This window comes from Oryctolagus cuniculus, chromosome 6 (genome assembly GCF_051225735.1).
Source record: "Oryctolagus cuniculus isolate XC-2025 breed Fujian yellow rabbit chromosome 6, ASM5122573v1, whole genome shotgun sequence".
Lineage (NCBI taxonomy): Eukaryota > Metazoa > Chordata > Mammalia > Lagomorpha > Leporidae > Oryctolagus > Oryctolagus cuniculus.
In genome coordinates, this window is record NC_142872.1 from 151,347,143 (window position 1) to 151,364,928 (window position 17,786).

Consider the following 17,786-nt stretch of genomic DNA (forward strand, 5'->3'; position numbering starts at 1 on the left):
GGACATCCCATGTGACTCAGGAATCTGTGCTGCACCAGATAAATGGTAGGGAAGAAGGACAAGGAGAAAAAAGGCTACATACTTAATTCAGAAGCAGTTTGGGTTTTTTTTTAAATATCTCTGGTCAGCTGCATTGTGTGTGTGTGTTTGCATATACTGTCTGTACATATCCATGCAGTGTGTGCAAGGGGTTTCTGGAAGCATCCACACAAGCCTAACAATGCTTGTTTCTTAGGACTGGGATTGCGAGCTTGTGGGAAAGGAACAGGGGCTTTTCATTTTGTTCATTTCTGTTGAATTTTTAAAAGCCATGTGCATATTCTTTCATAAGTTTAAAAAGAAAACTGTGACTTAAAAGATACAGAAAGAGAGGAAAAGAGAAAAACTCAAATCAGGAGCCCATCCATTGGAATAATTACGCAAGGAATGTAATTACCAATTGAAAAATATAAATCTGAACAACAGTCCAGCTTATCCTTTTGAGTCATTCTAGCTTTCATCTTTTTGTAAGAGACTTAAAGATGAGGCTCTATTAAGAAATTAATGCTAGGAGTTTGTCCCAGTTAAAACATTTTAACCTCATTTCTAGATCACATTGAAGGAAGAGAGTTTCTCAGAAGCCTTTTAATTTGAGCTACAAGATCTGCTTTTTAGTAGAGTGTGAGACTACAGCTGCGTTACGGGAGAGCAGGTGCAGGCTGAGGCGGTTTAGAAGTATTTTTCCATACAGGTGTTGAGCAAGAATGTAGGGAAAGCGATGATGATGAAAGTAGGCCTTGAATGTTTGACCCGCAGGATCCCATTTCTCCATCGTGGTATAAGTAACCACAAAATAGATGCATTCAGTTCTTGGACTTAAAGGCAAAACCGTATTAGGTAACTAATTACCACAGGGATTAGCATGAATGGGTTAACAAAGATGCTTAACATCTCCTAATGGATCTGGATGGATTAGTGAGAGGTAACCTGGGAACTCCCTTTGACTCTTTTGAGATGAGTATGTATTTAAGAGCCTCTCCTCCTTACTCTCATGATTATAGGTGAAGTTTTCCATAAGGAAAATATTTTTTAAAGATTTATTTATTTATTTGAAAATCTGAGTTACACAGAGAAGGAGAGGCAGAGAGAGAGAGAGAGAGAGAGAGAGAGAGAGAGAGAGAGAGGTCTTCCATCTGCTGGTTCACTCCCCAATTGGTCACAACAGCCAGAGATGTGCCAAGCCGAAGCCAGGAGCCAGGAGCCTCCTCCGGGTCTCCCATGCAGGTGCAGGGCCCAAGGACCTGGGCCATCCTCCACTGCCCTCCCAGGCCATAGCAGAGAGCTGGATTGGAAGCAGAGACGCAGGGGCTCAAACCGGTGCCCATGTGGGATGCTGGCACTGCAGGCGGCAGCCCTACCCGCTACACCACAGCCTCGGCCCCCAGGAAATATCATTTTTAACACTGTTTGCTTTAGTGACGTTGCCATTTGAGGAAGTAGCACTGGCCATTTCCCCCAGGCTAGACAGCCACTTTCTTAAGGGGACCATACTTTCTTCCTCCCTCCCTTTTCTTGAGAGACACAGCACTTCCTGCTCCCTTCGGCTGGTTCACTCCTCCAATGCCCAGAATGGATGCGGGGAGGCCCATGCCGGAGCTGGGCGCTGGGAGCTGGGAACTATCTGGGTCTCCATGTGGTCGTAGACTCAGTTCTACAAGTGAGCCATCACCTGCTGCCTCCCAGCGTCTGCATTGGCAGGAAGCTGGAGTCAGGAGCCAGGGCCAAGAATCAAACCCAGGTACTCTGATGGAGGGTTTGGATGGCTTCACTAGTGCATGAAGCCCTAGGACGTTGAAATCAGCACTGGGAATCATGTCCCTAAGGATCAGATTTCTAAACCTGATTTATGAACCTTGATGACATCTCTGTCTTCAGATTCCCAAATTCTAAAATCATGCTGTTATTGCAAAGTGGGGCGAGACTGAGTGTGATACTCGTGTTCCCCGATTACGGATCCATTTCCACACCAGTCTCATCAGCTTCTAGTGAAAAAAAGGGGGGGGGGATAAAAATTAAATGTGTATTAATGCACACGGAGAGCTGTGAATGTGTAAACGCCTGGGTACACCAAGGGCCTGGCGCGAGGCGTCCGTCAGCACACGTTCCACTGGCGCAGATCTGGACGCCGAGCCCGGCTGGGCTGGGCTGGGAACTTGCTGCCACGCCAGGCCCGGTGATGAGGAGTTCTCTCCTGGGAGCCCGGCTCAGAGGGTTTCAGGATGTGGCCCTGAGGATCCCCCGTGTGACTCACGGGCTGGTGCACAGAGGCTCCGTGGTTAGTGCTCAGCCTCTGGCATGAATCAGTGACCCGCCAGCATCCTCGCTGTTTCATGAGAAACAGCATCAGCATCAGCCTTCCATTGATCCCGGGCGCCTGGGTTTCCATTTTCTGGTTTTTTTTTTCCTTTCGTCGTTTTAGTAGCAGGAGAGTTAACAATCTGAAAACGTTAACGGCTGGAAATCATGAAAGTCACGAAGCCCCAGCCTCTCCCAGAGGCAGAAGCATCTGGCCACTGTTTCAGGGGGACCCCCGAGCCCCCTAGCTCGGTGCCTTCTCCACTGCCTGTGTTGTGCCTGTCCCCTCAGTCTGCACACCAAGGAACGTGAACAGCATCGTCAGGGCTTGCCCAGGGCTGAGCTGGGTGCCAAGGCAGCCATTTTTGTTTGTTTGTTTAGATCCAGGGAAACGCACTCTTGAACGCGCGGCAGCAGCACCAGGGAGGGTCTCACGGCTTGGCAGTCCTTCCTGGGAAACAGCCTGAATCAGCCAGAGCAGCCTGCCCTCAGTGCCCAGCAGCAGGGAGTGCTTTCTCCATGGGCTACCCTGGTGAGACTAACTAGCGTGTTCTTGGAAGTGTTTTTTAAAAGCCCAGTGAAGCCTTGCAGGCTCACGCAGGTGCCTCCTGTCTGGGGACAGCAGCAGTTCCCCACCGCGGGAGCCCTCAGCTGCCAGCAGCGCCGGCCGCATGTGAGCTCGGCTCTTCCTTCTGAGCTGCCACAAAACCTCACGCTGCCACTGTTTTTCTGGTGTCCTGTTTCTTCTCCTTTTAGTTACCAAGATTTCCTATTGAACAAATACTGTGTTTCGTTTCTATCCGGCATTAGATGTTTATGTGGATTTCGCGTTGGAACACACATCTGCCTTGGGTCCCAGGCACCCTCACTGCCAGCTGGTCCTGTTCCCCAGCAGTGCACCTGTCTGCTTTTCCCATACCCTGGGACACACTTGCAGAGTCCAGAGGCCCTGTTGTTCTGTTTTTGTTGTTTATCTTATGGTCCCAGCCCTCGCAGTATATAGAGGGAGAAAGATTATGGCTTTTTAACATGGTGCAGACTTCTTAGTGGCATGGATTCAGGCAAATTTACCTCTCTCCTGTGTCTCTGTTTTCTCATCTGCATAATGGGGGTAATATTTGTGACTTGCCTCAGAGAGTCTTTGTGAGACACTAGTGTTATAATTGACCCGGAATGTTTGCTGAGCTCAGAGTCTGGCGCAGTCAGCAGTCAGTAAGATGATGGGTGTGAGTTGGAGTGGTGACGGAGGTGGTGAGAGCGGTTGTTGGTGTTTTTGTTGTTGTCACCTCTCATTAGGCCTTTCCAGATAGAACTGTTGACCCTTGGGCCCCTGGGATTGAGGGTCAGAGTCAAAGATGGGTCAGATGAGGGGTGGGGGTGGCGATCATGACCTAGGAGTAGGAAGGGCTAGGTAGCGTTACGTGTGCAGGGCATGTGGTTTTCACAAGAGAGGACGGATGTCCTGTTGCAGGGCAAACAGAACTAGCTTTTGGAGGCACCATGAAGAAGTATGCAAATGGACTCCACTCCCTTCCAGCGCTCTCCCAGGCCAGGGAGGAGAGCCAGCCTCAGAGGAGCACAGATCCACTCGAAAAGTTTGGCCCAATAATGCCTGAGCCCATGATGATAAATTTGTGCGTAGAGCATTTCACATTTCTTGCCATGTCTAATGACAGTCATTTCTTAGACCTTGAACGCATACCAACTGCTCAAGAAAACAAACTCTAGATTTCCCACAGCAACAACGGGCCATTGAGGTGGGGAACCGGGCCTCCCCACACTGCCTCTCACTGGCACGTGGCCTTGAGTGCTCATCGTTTTCCAGGCTTCAGCTGCCACGTGCAGGGTTTGGACTAGAGGACCACAGCGCCTCTTGGTTTAAATGCAGGGCTGAGCCCTCTAAAAGAGAAACCCAGACCTCATGCCCTCTGTGCATCAGCATTTGTGTTTGTGCACGTGCACACACACACACACACACACACACTGCAAGAGGTGATAAAATGTTGGAGGTTAAGGAAGAAAGGTTTCTCATAATTTGGAGTAAGTCATTAGACTTCTGTGACTGTTTCCTCACCTGTAAAATGTTATCAGTGCCCAGGGCCCTCCCTCATAGGGTGCTTGCGAACATTAGATAATAAAAAGATTGTAAAACACTATGTAAATGTCAAGTACTGTGTAATGGGAAAGAGTAACCTCAAGCGGGGTAGGAAAACTCAGCTGGGGAAAGATGAAAACTGTACATTTTCTTCCCCCACCCCGAACTTGAAGAAGCGATCTGTTTCCTTTGCCTTTTTTTTTTTTTAATAGAAAATACCAGTTCCTTGTATCCAGTTCTCTATAAAAGTTCTAGAGTAGCACCAATTTGGGACCTGCCTTCAAAATGACACCCTGTTGTTAGAGGTTCCTTGGCTGCTTCGGAAGCCAGATCCCCTGGTGAGGAATTTAGGACATGGTGACTTTCTTTCAAATCCCAATCCCTAATCTTGTCTCAGTGGAATCACCTGGTCCACTTCTCGCTGCTGCAGATTTATCCACAGAGGTGTTGAGAGAGTGAGCAGTGGATGGAGCCTGGTAGCAGGATGCTGCTTCCAAGTGTCGATCAGCTGTACCCTTTCGAGGACAAGCGATTATTCCCTATTTGATTGAGTTGTCCACTTTTCTCTGGGGAGACCAAAGCTGCTTTGCGGTCTTAACCTGTCCCATTGCCGTGACATCCCTACTCCGTGTGGCCCTGCTGAGTGAGTTGTCTTCCTCGCTCTGCTGATTTGGAACCCACAGTCAGATGGGAAAACTGACTTTTCAAGGACACACACAAGCAAGTCTGCATCAGCTGGACCGTAAGCTGGATTCATTATCCTGTTCTGCTCCCATTTGCCCACATTCTCCTGAGCGCTCTGTAAGGGATATACCGTCGTCGGCAGTTCACAGGTGTGTAGGAAACTGGCAGATTTGCTGAGCCTTCCTGTCCACCAGTGGATATTCAAGACAGCTGGGTCTTAGGTACGTGAGCTATGAATGCCATGTTCATAGCATTGTACCATGTATGCAGTAAAATAGGCCTGGGTTTGACTAGCTCCGTGAACTTTAGCTTCCAAGCAGATGTGAATAATAGTACTTGCAGTGGGGCAGTGACTAGAAAGTGCCTGCTTAGAGGCTGGCGCACAGTGAGCCTTCACTAAATCATAGCTCTCCTGTTACAAAACAGACAGGTTCTTGGCTCCTCCTTCCCTCGTTAGGACTTTCACGGGATGCTTAAACTCCGTTCAGACAGATCCAGGCACACTGCAGATCCCTGTCTTACAAGACTCCCTGTGTCGCCGTAGCAAGCCTGCTCCTTTTTCCTGCCCCTTTCAGCGTTCCTTTTTGGTTACCAAAAGCTGGCGCAGCGAGTGGTCTTCCACCTGAGTTTGGATTTCTGTCAAAATAAGTTTACCCCTTTAGCTGACCCTGTGAGAAGCTATTGAGTATTATGAACCAACCTTTGATTTCAAAATTCTTTGGGTTCTCATGAACGCGGTAAGCTACCATGCAATACGCTTGGGAAGAGTCCAGTTTGGGTTCTCAGAAGGGGGGGAGGGGGGGGGTCTGATGACCTAATCAGTTTGGGAACTTGGAAGCAACAGAGTTATCTGAAGAGCCCAATATCAGAGATTGTTTACTGTTGCCAGCAGGCTGGGTTCCCAAATAGGGGTGGGGAAGGGGAGACACATACAGCAAAGTGCCCGGGCCCCACTCCAGACCTCTGGAGTTAGAACCCCCAAGCAGGGACCTAAGCATGCACAGTTTGCTCCTGTGTGGTCCTGATATCCTGCCGTGTTTGGGGACTGCCTTGGAAGGCCATTTCCAGGTGAGGAAGGTCAGGCCCAGGAAGAAGCGCGCCCCCTCCAGGATCACTCCCAGGGCTGCTCAGGGGCAGAGGCCTCCCTGGAACCCAGACCTCCCTCCCGGCCCCTGTGGGTTTTTTCCACTGCTCCCCTGGGCCCCTGGGTCCACTGTTGACTCAGGAGAGGCAGGCAAAGCCCGTGTCTGCACTTTCTCATCTGTACGGTGGAGATAATAGCTCCTGACCTTAAAGGGCCATGGTGGGGTTAAATAAGTTAAAGGATGTTCAGTTCACTTCGTCCTTTACTCAGTCTGTTCTTTAGACAACTGAAAGGCTGCTAAATTAAGCCATTTTGCAAAGAGGTCTGAGTCATCTAGTGGCAGCTGTCTGTGCTGGAGGTGCTTTGATCATTGTCATCTAAATGCAGGAGTTAAGTACTCGCAGCCCAGCGCCCCAGGCTGTGCTAAGTGAGTTACCCAGATAATGGTCTCTGCCCTTGAGAACAGCTGCTGAGGCAAAGGGACCTGAAGGTTATTCTCAGGGCCACAGAACAGCACTGATAGGCAGTTGACAAGGAAGCCCTGTGTGTTGATTTCGGAGGGTCTAATCTTCCAACCTAGGAGGAGGTCGGGGAGTCCAGTCGCAAGTCAAGTGTCCCAAGTTTAGGTCACACAGCAGATTGGGAGCAGGTTGTATGACCCGACCAGAAAGTTTCTTCCCACCTCCCCATCCTGGAGTGGAATGGCTTTTCTGAAGGGTTGAAATGGAACAGTGTCCATTCTGTTTAAGCAGGAAAGGCCTTAGCTGGGAGCTGGCATTTCAAGGACATCTAGCTCTGAGGCCTGTAGAGCTCAGGATGTGGCACAGGGGGTGGTTAGCAGAATGTGTTTGAGAAGGGTTGGGCCACAAAAAGCTATGCAGCATCATGGAGCAATCTGGAAAGCAGCCTTGAAGGCAGTGAATAAGGTTCTTGGGCGTGTTCGTGTGAGGGTGCATCAGGATGTTCACAGCAAAATAGAATTAAAAGCAAATGTGCATTTTCCGTGAACTCCTTGCACACTGCAGAGGGAAGTTTTAACAGGACTCTGAGAAGGAAGCCAAAGACACAAAATTCTTGCCAATCAAAAGACCATGATGGGGTGATTGTGTGGTGGGAAGCAAGTGACTTTGGAGGATGAAGAAAAAAAATGGCCACACGTAGTGTTGGCTGTAACACAGGTATTCTCATCCAGACAGGTGTTCCCCTGTACAGGCAACCAGACACATTCAGGAAATGGGGTGAGCTGCTCCAAAACACAGGTGCTGGAAGAGGCACTAGGCTCACTCAGTGTTGGATCCTTCCACACCTGGAGGCCTCCCTAAGCGTATTAGGACGCCAGCCAGCAGGTAATGAAAAATCTTCATTGTTGTCTGTAAACAAAGAAAGGAACCATATAGGGGAGATACTCCATAGAGTAAGAGAGAGCAAAGCAACGTGAGCTCTGGCAGTAATCTGGGTCATGGTCAAGAAAGGACAAGTAGAAACAACTAGAGGTTGCTTATTTGGCAAATCACTGACCTGGCAACATGAGCCAGTGAGAGAGAGGGAGAAAGGATCATAGAAGAAAGATAAGCGTGTATCATATATAATAAGAGATACTGGCGATGTAGGGTAGTTAAGGTTGAGAATGAGGTATTGCTCAGCCGAAGGGGAAAGTTCAAAGTGGATAGGTATGTTGATGTGTCATCCGAGCAGAAGGCGTAGTGGCAACAAGTGAGACTGAGCCTCAGACAGTCTTTTTCCAGTGTGTGTGTGTGTGTGTGTGTGTGGCCTTGTGCTAAGACATCTTACACCAAGACAATGAAAAGGTCAGAAAATGGCATACTAGGATAAGTTATGAGCAACACCTTGTAATGGAGAAGTATAGGGAAAGGAAAGCCCAGTATGATCCCACTCCCTGTAGGAATAGGTCACTGATGGGGTTTTGAAGAAGGTAGGAACACAAGGCAAAAGCAAACACTTCCATTATGCTGGAATCTACAGAAAAAGAAAATGAAGAGAAGGCATGTTGAGTGTTATATTATGTGTTGAGCACATTAAATAATTACTCAGCTAAATTAAATTAGATACTTGATTATATACTCAGTCCTTTCAACATTAACACCAGCTAAGTGTTGTCCCATTTCACAGCTAGGAGAACTAAGGCTGTGAGAGATGTCACCTACCTGAGTTCAGACAGCTAGGGGAGGCAGGATTCGCACAGGTCTGAATCTGAACCCCTTGCTCGTGCCACGCTGCCTCAGCCAAAAATGAGAGCAGGGGGAGGAAGATTAGGTCTCTACAGAATCAGAAGCTGTGAAAGATAGTGAGTGGATCTGGAGAAGTGCTAAGAACGCTCATGGCCTTATTGAGTGACATTGCTACAGAGTAGAAGTGGAAGGAGCTGGCCACAAGGACTTTTACTTGATTGAGTTCACAGCTTCCTTTGCCATGGGTGGCATTTAACCGCCTGCTATATGGAAGATGAAATATTAGCTGAATTTGGTTCTCTCTTGTAGGAAAAGTGAATTCCTTGTTTGAAAATTCTTTGCAAGTCACTTTTTAGTCTACATAGGATTAGGGTTGTTGTTCTAAGTTCATGAATCTTTAACTTTTAGTTCCAAGAAAAATACTGGCTCTGATGGGTGGTTTTTCACTTTTTTAAATTGATGGTCCCATTGGCAGCATAGACATATACACCAGCAAGTCATCTGGAAACTGTGGGAATCTTCTCCCCAACCAACACTGGGAATTGGCCATCTGCGGTTAGTAATACCCCACATCTCATGGTCTTGTCCTTTTCAGTGACATGGGTCATCTATTGTGTGTGAAATTATGGGTTCATATAAATTGGAACTAATGGGTAGAAGTCTTTGGAAAAAATAATTATAATTTGGGAGAATGGAGTTAGCCTCTGTGAGGTTTTTGCAATCTTGAGGTATGGCAAGAAGAATGGGCAAACAATTGGCTTGAAAAGTAGGTAAGTGTCCATGGCTCAGTAAGAACTCTGCTTCCTCTCACTGGGAAAATGCATTCCAGCCTCTGATTTAATTTTCTGTTATTGTTGCTGACTTGTAGCCATCCTCCCCCTCTAAGTATATGACAGGTCTGAACATAATTCTTCTTTGTAGTCCACTGACTCTTGTAAATAATGCTGTGATTATAAGGTTTCCTGAATACAATTTTCAAAATGTTAGTAATAACCACATTGCACCTACCTGCTATACTTGGGTAACCATCTCTGTTGCTCAATTTACTTAATATTGGTCATAGTGAAACATGTTTTCATCACTTGAAATCCAAATTTTATTTGCCAGATTACTAATGGCATCCATTTATTTCAGTAACATAAATTAGGGTGTTGTGCAAGTTTGGTTTGCACATGAGTTGACTCTTGAAGGGAACAAGTTTGCCTTGAGATCAGTAAAAGGAGTCATTTGAGTTGATTAAAACTTTTTCAAGAGAATCGGATTCCTGTCAAGGTAGAAGTTTGATCATGACTGTAAGGATAAGCAATTTAAAGCTGGAATGGAATTTTGAGACCAGGGAGTCCCCCCACCCCCTTTGTTCAGGTTGGAGAGAGAACAAATTCAGGAATGAGGGTCTGAGTGCCTGACCTCCCAGGTCACGTAGCTGAGCGGTGGCAGAGGTGAGGGGCCGTCTGTCATTCAGATGCTCTTTCCAGTCAAGAACTATTTTCTTCTCACCAGCAAACAATAGATTTGAAGGTACTGTGTTTGTCTTCCCTAGATGTCAGTTGAGAAAAATAAAGAAAAAAAGCCTATTTTCTAGAGAAGTTCTTGAAAATATTTCTCCTACAACCAGATCAACAAAACACACAACTTTCTTCCTGCAGGATTTCCCAAAGACCCCCTCAGCTTGCATTTTCTTCTCGCTGTTCTATTAGAAAAGCCATCTTCCAATTGCACTTGAGAATAACAAATCCTGTTTGTTCTCATAGCTGTGTAGAAACAGCTATTGCATCAACATTCCCAGGCAGAGTGAAAAGCCAGTGGTCCTTTCTGAATTCCATCAGCAGTGGCAACAGACATAGTATCAGAACCTCAGAAGCGATGCAGAGAAAGACTGAGAAATCAAGTTAGCAATTATATAGTTAACACTGCCCAAGATGAAAGCCTGCATTATAAAGTCCGGGGTGTTGTAAACTCTCCTTCACTTTTGAATCTGCCTGCAGGCTGTCTCTCCTTTCAAAATACAGTATCTGTTGTCAGTGGTAGATTTTAAATGAAATTTATTGCAGGAGTAATACTCGTAAATATAGTGTGGATGATGAAAATGAGTGTTTATGGAAAAGGCTTTCTGATAAGGGCAGGCTCCGGCCATCACAACGTTTTAGCTATCCTAGGATCTAAATTCAGACCAAAGGTTTTTAAAGGATTCCCTGAAAAACTAATGATAGCTCTCGCCCTCGATTCACAGTTGACATAAAGGGCAGGGATGAGCAGACAGGCTGGGGAGAGAACTCAGTACCTTGTCACAAGATGCAACTCACCCCCAAGAAATCTGGTCCAAACTGTGGGTAATGCACGTGTGGAGAGCACGCGCTTTCAAAGGCAGTGTGACACCACCTGGCTGCAGAGTGCCATGTCCTTCCTGTGGGCCACCTTGTGTCACGTCCACTCCCAGCCTCACAGTTCTCCAGATGCACCTGCCCTCTCTTGCCCCCGGGATGAGGCGTGAACTCCCCCACGCTGCTGGAAATGGTCTCTGTCCCCCAGGAATCCCTGCGGAAGCTCATAGAACTCCACCCTTGTATCGTTATGGCACTTTCTGTTCCAACACCACCGACAGTCCTTTGTCTGGGGGACTCTGCTGTTTACCTTGGTGTATGCGAGACCTACCAAGCGTAACAGTCACTCAGCTCATGGTGGGGTGGGTGGATAGGTGGGTAGAAGAGAAATCAATCAGGCAAGCTCCTGTGTAGCTTATATTTTAGGAGGCATTGAAATAATAAGAATCCTGAGCAAATATCAAGTAACATCAGAAAGCGTGCCTTTTTAGGTGCTTTTATCATCCAGCCTATTGTAATGCTGTAACAGGACAGTCCTACATATTGCTGGAGTGGCTGCCTTGAAACCCCTCAGCTGACAACCTGCTCTTCCTGCCTCCTTTTGCTTGGGGTGGCCTCCCAGTACCACTGTCCCTCCCACGGGCACCCTGAGAAGCCTCTGGGAGCCCTCTTGCCCCTTGGGCTCAATTCCCTCCTGGAACAGTCAGTCTCTTGTCTGTTTCAAGCCATCCTCTGGGCCTGGGAAGTAGTAGGGGGTCAGCAGACATTGGCTAACTGAAAGTGGCATGAATCATACCTTGGGCTCCTAAATGAGGAAGAGAAAATAAATTTTCTTTAAATTTCACTCCCGATCCCAGGAAACCATAAGCCTCCACCATCTTTTAATACAACGTGAAGTTTGCCTGTGTGTTTAAGGCTATAAGTTTCAGTTGCGCAACCGCTGCAAGAATGCTACCAGACCGTCATTGTGAAACTTGGTTAAAACTTGAAAGCTGGCGCTTCTTACCATTTACTAACAACACTAGTCAAGTTTAATTCCCATCTTTGGAGTAATTCTGGAAAACGAAGGAACTGAATTCACCCTGAAAAAGGAGAGAAGTGAGCCTGTGCCTCTCTCATCTGTAAATGTGTTGTCAACCGAAGCCCATTGGACTGTATTTTCTTCTCTTCACTTGTCCTTGCCTTGCCATTTTGAGCTTCTTAGATGTTGAATCATATTTTTGGAATGAAACAGTCACAAGCTTTTTTATCATTAGCCATTTTACCATTTAATTTAGAAGAAAGAACAGAATGATAAAATTAGATACAAGAGGCCTCTGTGTGTCATCAAGTAACCTAGTCTACTTTTGGTAGCAAAAAATAAATTCTCTTTAAATAATTGCCAGCTCGTTTTGAACCAGCTCCGTCCAGATAGATGAATGGCCTGCAGTCTGTGTGAACAGGATGAGAAACTCATCCCTCCCCCTCAGAGTTTCTTCCAACAATTAAAATTTTCCTTTTCTTAATTTCATCCCATTGCTCCTAATTATGACCCCTATAATTAGTGTGCTAATTACATCCCCTGCATAATTTCTCTGCCTCCTTGATGTTCACTCTTGATTTATTTTTAGCCTGAGTCTTTTATTGGCTCCCGAATTCCCTGCTTACCTATTCCTTCTCTGGCTTCCCGGCTCCATGCCTCAACCTGAGAGAGAGCCTTCCCCAGTTGGTTTGACCAGTCGCCTCTCTGCAGTTTGCTTTGCTTTTATCTTAAAAGAATTTGTAACTGAGGAAGATCCTAGTCAGAGGGACTGGGGAGCTCTAACATGGCTTTGGCCTTGTGCAATGCTGTGGGGGTGGCAGGTGTACTCATTACTCGGGGCCGGCTCTCTGTCTACTCACTGCATGGTCCAAATTAGCTAGGGTAGAGGTTTGCCTGGAAGTGAACAGCATCATCTTCGTTCTGTCTTCAAAAAGGTAGTGATTTGGGATCTTCTTGTTTCCCTGTAGTGTCCATAAAATAAACTCAGAAAGTCCTGTCCTTTGCTGCTCTCGTTTCCTTTGTCCTTGCGCCCTGCTTACTCGTGCATGCTTTCACGGACATTCCTGCCATCTTCTGGACTCATGCATTCTGTAGAGCTGGGCTGCCGATCAAGATCAAGGTCCGCCCTCTCAGAAACTGCTTCCAGAGTCCACCTTTAGTTGTTTTTGTGTCTGCCTTCCTCCATTTACTACATTTTTCCTCTGATGAGGGCGGATGAGGGCAAAGCATTTTATCTCATCTCCACACCATCCTAATAAGACAGAGAAGAAAGGGATAGCCCACAGGAAAAGCTGCAGCTCTCCCCCAAGCTCAGGTAGCACCATGGGGTACCTGGGCCTAGAATGAGCCCCCTGGCCAGAAGTCCATACTTGCATGAAGCGCTGGAACTCTTGTCCCCGGGGGTCGCACAGCACCCCTTCGCTCTACAGAAGAACTCAAGAGTCAACAGAACCAAGGTGAAGCCACCCAGGACCCCTCCAGACTGGATTCCATGTCCTGACACTGAGCCCCTGGCACCTGCCGCTCCCAGGGAGCTAGTGATGAGAAAAACTGTTGGCTGCCTTTGAGAGGCTTCCTGGCTAGTGGTGGAAACAGCAGCCTACAAAGATGAATTGAGTGATGTGTTAGGCGTCCCAAGGTGGACGGGAGGGGGGAATCCCTGGAGACCCCCGAGGAGGGGGTTTGCCCAGAAGAAGACACAGACCTTGGTGAAATGCACTCTGGGGCCGCTTCTGACCTCTCTGCCTTTCCATGTAGCACGGCCTAGGCTCACTGACATTCCAGTCCCTGGGTATTCTGCATCTCCCTCCCTGTCATCAGGCTCACCAGAATTGTCCCCTGCTCTGGAATGAGTGAGCACTCAATGAGCAAGAAAATCTGTCCTTGACATCGCTGGGTGTGGGCAAGGAAAAGAGTGAATGTTCCATGCTAAGCATGTTTGAGCATATTGTCGGGCACCACGAATGTCAGGAAGGAGGAAGTTTTAGAAGTGTGATTTCTTCATGTTTACAAAACGAACCAAATGACTCAGATCTATTGTACACATTCACAAGGGCTGTGTCCTAAGCTGATCCCAGCTTTGAAGTCATGTGTCTTCCTTTACATGCAGGGAAAGTGGAGGAGGGGGACAGGGCCAAGGAAGCAGGGCTTGGGGACAAGGACGTCAGGGCCTTTTGTCTGTGGAGCGTTTTCTTGGGATCTGCACTATTAAAGATTCCCTCATCCTTTGCCCTGTCCCTCCCTCCTTCCCTTCCTTCCCTGTCTCTGTCTCGTTCTCTCTCTCTCTTCCATTTCATTTCTTCCTTCCACTGAGCAGGATTTTTTGGGTGTGTTTTCGGTTAGGCTAACTTCACACAAGGCCCTGAAAACTGAAAACAGATGCCAGTGTAGACCAGAGTGTGGGTTCATGACTCTTGGATGGTCCAGTAGCCCTGACCTGATTGGCCCTGACCACTTGGCCCGGCTCTGGATCCGGGTTACATTTTGGGTGGCTTTGCGGACATTGTTGTTGACAGGATTGTTAAGCCTCACTACACTCGAACCCTCAGGCTCTGACCTTTTAAAATTTCTTCCATATTGAATATACTTTAGGGATTGTTCTCCTGACTTTTTTTTTAAGATTGATTTATTTATTTTAAAGGCAGAGTTACAGAGAGAGGAAGAAACAGAGAGAAAGAGAAAGAGAGAAATCTCCCATTTGCTGGTTCACTCCTCAAATGGCTGCAATGGATAAGCCTGGGCTATGCCAAAACCAGGAGCCTGGAACTCCATCCAGGTTCCCCATCTGAGTGACAGGCACCCAAGCACTTGGGTCATCTTCCAGTGCTTTCCCAGGCACATTAACAGGGGGCTGGATTGGAAAAGGAGCAGCCGGGATTCAAACCAGTGCCCAAATGGGATGCTGGTGCCTCAGGTGGAGGCTTTACCTGTTATGCCATAATGCTGGCCCCTGACTTTTTTTTTTTTTAACTACCATGAAGAATAATTTTTAAATGGATCAAAAATAAATCTTGATATCCTTTATCAGATGCATGTAAAAAGATAAAATAAGCATGTTTAATTAATCCTAAGATTCTGTGGCATTTTGTAATTACTATGCTTAGCAAATCCCATGGGACACGGTTTTTTATTAAACCCAGGGTCAGGGGGAGGAGACATGCGCAGGTCACGGAGGTCATGCTGAGGACCGCAGGTAGCGCTGGCGAATGTGACCAGCCCTGCCCTGCCCTGCCCTGCCCTGCCCTCACTCAGCGTCACAGGTGCCGCCTCCTTCACTTTGCCCCAGAGGAGAGAGACTTAGTGGGTCCTTGCCTTGTATCCTCTGAGGAATAAAATGTGCCATTTACTGTGAGAAGCTTTACAAAACAAATGGCATTAGAGTAGCTCTTCCTGTGTTTCCAATCTTACATTCTGTGCAGGTGTTCATTATTATTTTGTCTGGAGCTCTGAAATTAGACAAGCCAGAAGAGACCGTGGAAATTAAGCCACAATGCATTGTCTTTTAGGGGATCAGAGAAGTTTGAAATGTTACAGCTCTTGTTAGGATGCTACATCCAAAGTATATCAGAGATTGAAATGGTGTCACAGCCCCTTTCTCACCCAAAATTGAAGCGTTGCAATTTTTAAGTTGAGCAATGATAAATCTTGAAGTTCCTTTTTTTATTTTTGCTGTTCTGATCTCTGTTCTTTATTTCGTCATTTGTTTCAGTTTGACAAATTAAACAAATCCATCCATCTCCATTGCCATAAATAGGCAACCCAACTCACTAAATACAGAAATATATGTAGTCTCATGGAGAGTATTAGATATAACAAGTTCACATTAAATGATTATTCTTTAAAAATCGCAGAATTTTTCTTGATTCCTCTACTAACACTTAACCTAAACAGTGTTTATGTCATCTAGAAGTGATGGACCACAACATTTTCTTTCAATCTGTATTCTGTATATTTTTTTGTTTTAATTTGAGAGATGCAGAAAGAGAGCAGAGAGGGAAAAGGGAGGGAGGAGAGAGACCAGGAGATGGAGAAGAGGTGACAGACAGAAAGTTTTCATCCGCTTGTTCACTCCCCAAATGTCCCCAGCAGCCAGGAGCTGGGAACTCAACTCCAGCTTCCCAAATGGGTAACAGGAGCTTGTTAGTTGAGCCACCATTGCTGTCTCCCAGGATCTGCATTGGCAGACAGCTGGAGCCAGGAATTGACCCAGACACTCTGGAGTGGGGGTCATAGGCATCTTAACCACTAAGATAAACACCTGCTCCCTCTATACACCATTTTTAAATATTGATTAATCATAGTGCACATGCAGCTTTAATTTTTCACTCATGTCATAACATAAGCATTTTCCCATGTTGAAGATTGTTTTTAAAAACTATCAGATTTTGAGTGGTGATAGCACTGTTCACTTAAATTCCCTATCAGATATCTAGATCTCTCCAGTGCTTGTTATAAAAACTGCTGTAAGTGAATATCACTACATATATACACTCCTTCCTTGATAAGCTCAACAAACATAAAACAATTTGCACATTTTTGATAATGATTATTGTACTTTCCAGTGGTCACTGGTGATTTGGGGCAAGGGAGTAAAATCAGCAATTATATAAAGCTATAACATGGGTAGATTATTTCTTGGAATATAACCTTCATCATCTCACTTTTGAGCACTTCGCTTTTGTACAGAAGTGGAACAGAAATATACAGTGGTGTGGCCCAGACTCTGTCACAAGGCCCCCCTTCTGGAAAATTCACATCATAGTTAGATCGAAGACCCACATGTCTTCCTCTAAAACTCTTGCCTTCCAGTCTTTACATTTACATCTTCTTGTGGCGGTCACTTTATATTTGACAGCATTCAAAGCATTGTCAGTTCACCAGTCGCCCATGGGCTGAGCGCCTGTTAATTTACTGCACTTTGCCTGGCTCTCTGAGAACATGGAGATGGGTGAGACTGAGTTCCTTTTCTTGAGGAATCCAGAGTGGGTAGGGAAGACAGAGAAGGAGACAGATGAACACAGAAGGCTGTACCGGTACTGTAGAGGCTGAAGGAGGCCTCACCTCTGCTTGGAACTTCAGTCTTGAAGTCTTGAAGGGTAGCCAGAGATGGCAAGGGGGAAGGAGCGGACCGCATAGCAGGACAAACTTGAATGAACTGTGCCTGGTTTGGGACAAATACATGGGGCATGGGCTATTGAGATGCTAGTGGTAGGGGACAAGGACACTCTGGGCTGACTGATGGAGAGTTTCATTATGCTCAGAATGCCATGGGTGTAGAAAGGTGACTAGCCATCATAGCAGAAGTGGAGTGGAGAGACTGAGGCAGAGGGAGGAGCAGTTAACTCTCTGTGATGACCTAAACAGGAAACACTGGGGTATGAGTTGGGATACCAGCAGTGAGAATAAAGAGGAAGAGACAGAATCAAGATAGGTCAGAGAGAGAGAATGTACAGGTGTGAGAGCAAGTTGCGTGTACTGCCTTGGGTACCTGAATAGGTACTTGCAGTCCTCTAAAATAAGAAAGCAGAAGAAAATAAGCTCAAATGGGCTTTCTTATCTTCTGATCTTTGCTCGCTTCAAACTTCACTGTAAATCTAAATAATTGAGGCTTGTAGGCCTCCCAGTGCTTTCTAATCAGATTTTTCCTATTATGTGATTTTCTAGTTAATTGTCCAGAACAAAGAAATAGAATGTATGCATTAGATTTCCTGCTTCTGCTAGGTGACCTGGAGATGGTAATGGTCATTAAACCTTCTCTTTTAATATGTCTTTTTAAGACGTATTATGTCCAAGTACTCAGTGTGAGGGTACAATTTTCAGCACTTAGTGGCTTAAAACGGAAGCTGTATAACCAGATCTCACCTGATTCATTTTTGCCCCACCGGCTAAATATATTGGGTGATGGTTTTAAAAACTCTCATATTTTGACAGTGTTTAATGGGAGAAGACACAGAATGTCAGCTGAGGACAAAGGACGCATCTCAGCATGATAATGCAAACGGGTATGTTCCGTCCCATTAAAATGTCAACTCATGTGGAGGAAATAAGCTGAAATTCC

The 17,786-nt window shown here is 46.3% G+C and overlaps 1 protein-coding gene across 11 annotated transcripts in view; it reads left to right on the forward strand.

Moving 5' to 3' along the window:
* NSMCE2 (NSE2 SUMO ligase component of SMC5/6 complex) overlaps positions 1–17,786 on the forward strand; it is a 249,738-nt gene that overhangs the window by 213,061 nt on the left and 18,891 nt on the right. Inside the window, exon 2 of one of the 11 annotated variants that reach the window (XM_089336489.1) lies at positions 7,390–7,543. The exons of the other annotated variants lie outside the window; for them this stretch is intronic. Within the exon in view, the coding sequence (XP_089192615.1) occupies positions 7,390–7,543 (154 nt within the window). The remainder of the gene's footprint in view (positions 1–7,389; positions 7,544–17,786) is intronic. 11 annotated transcript variants of the gene reach the window in all.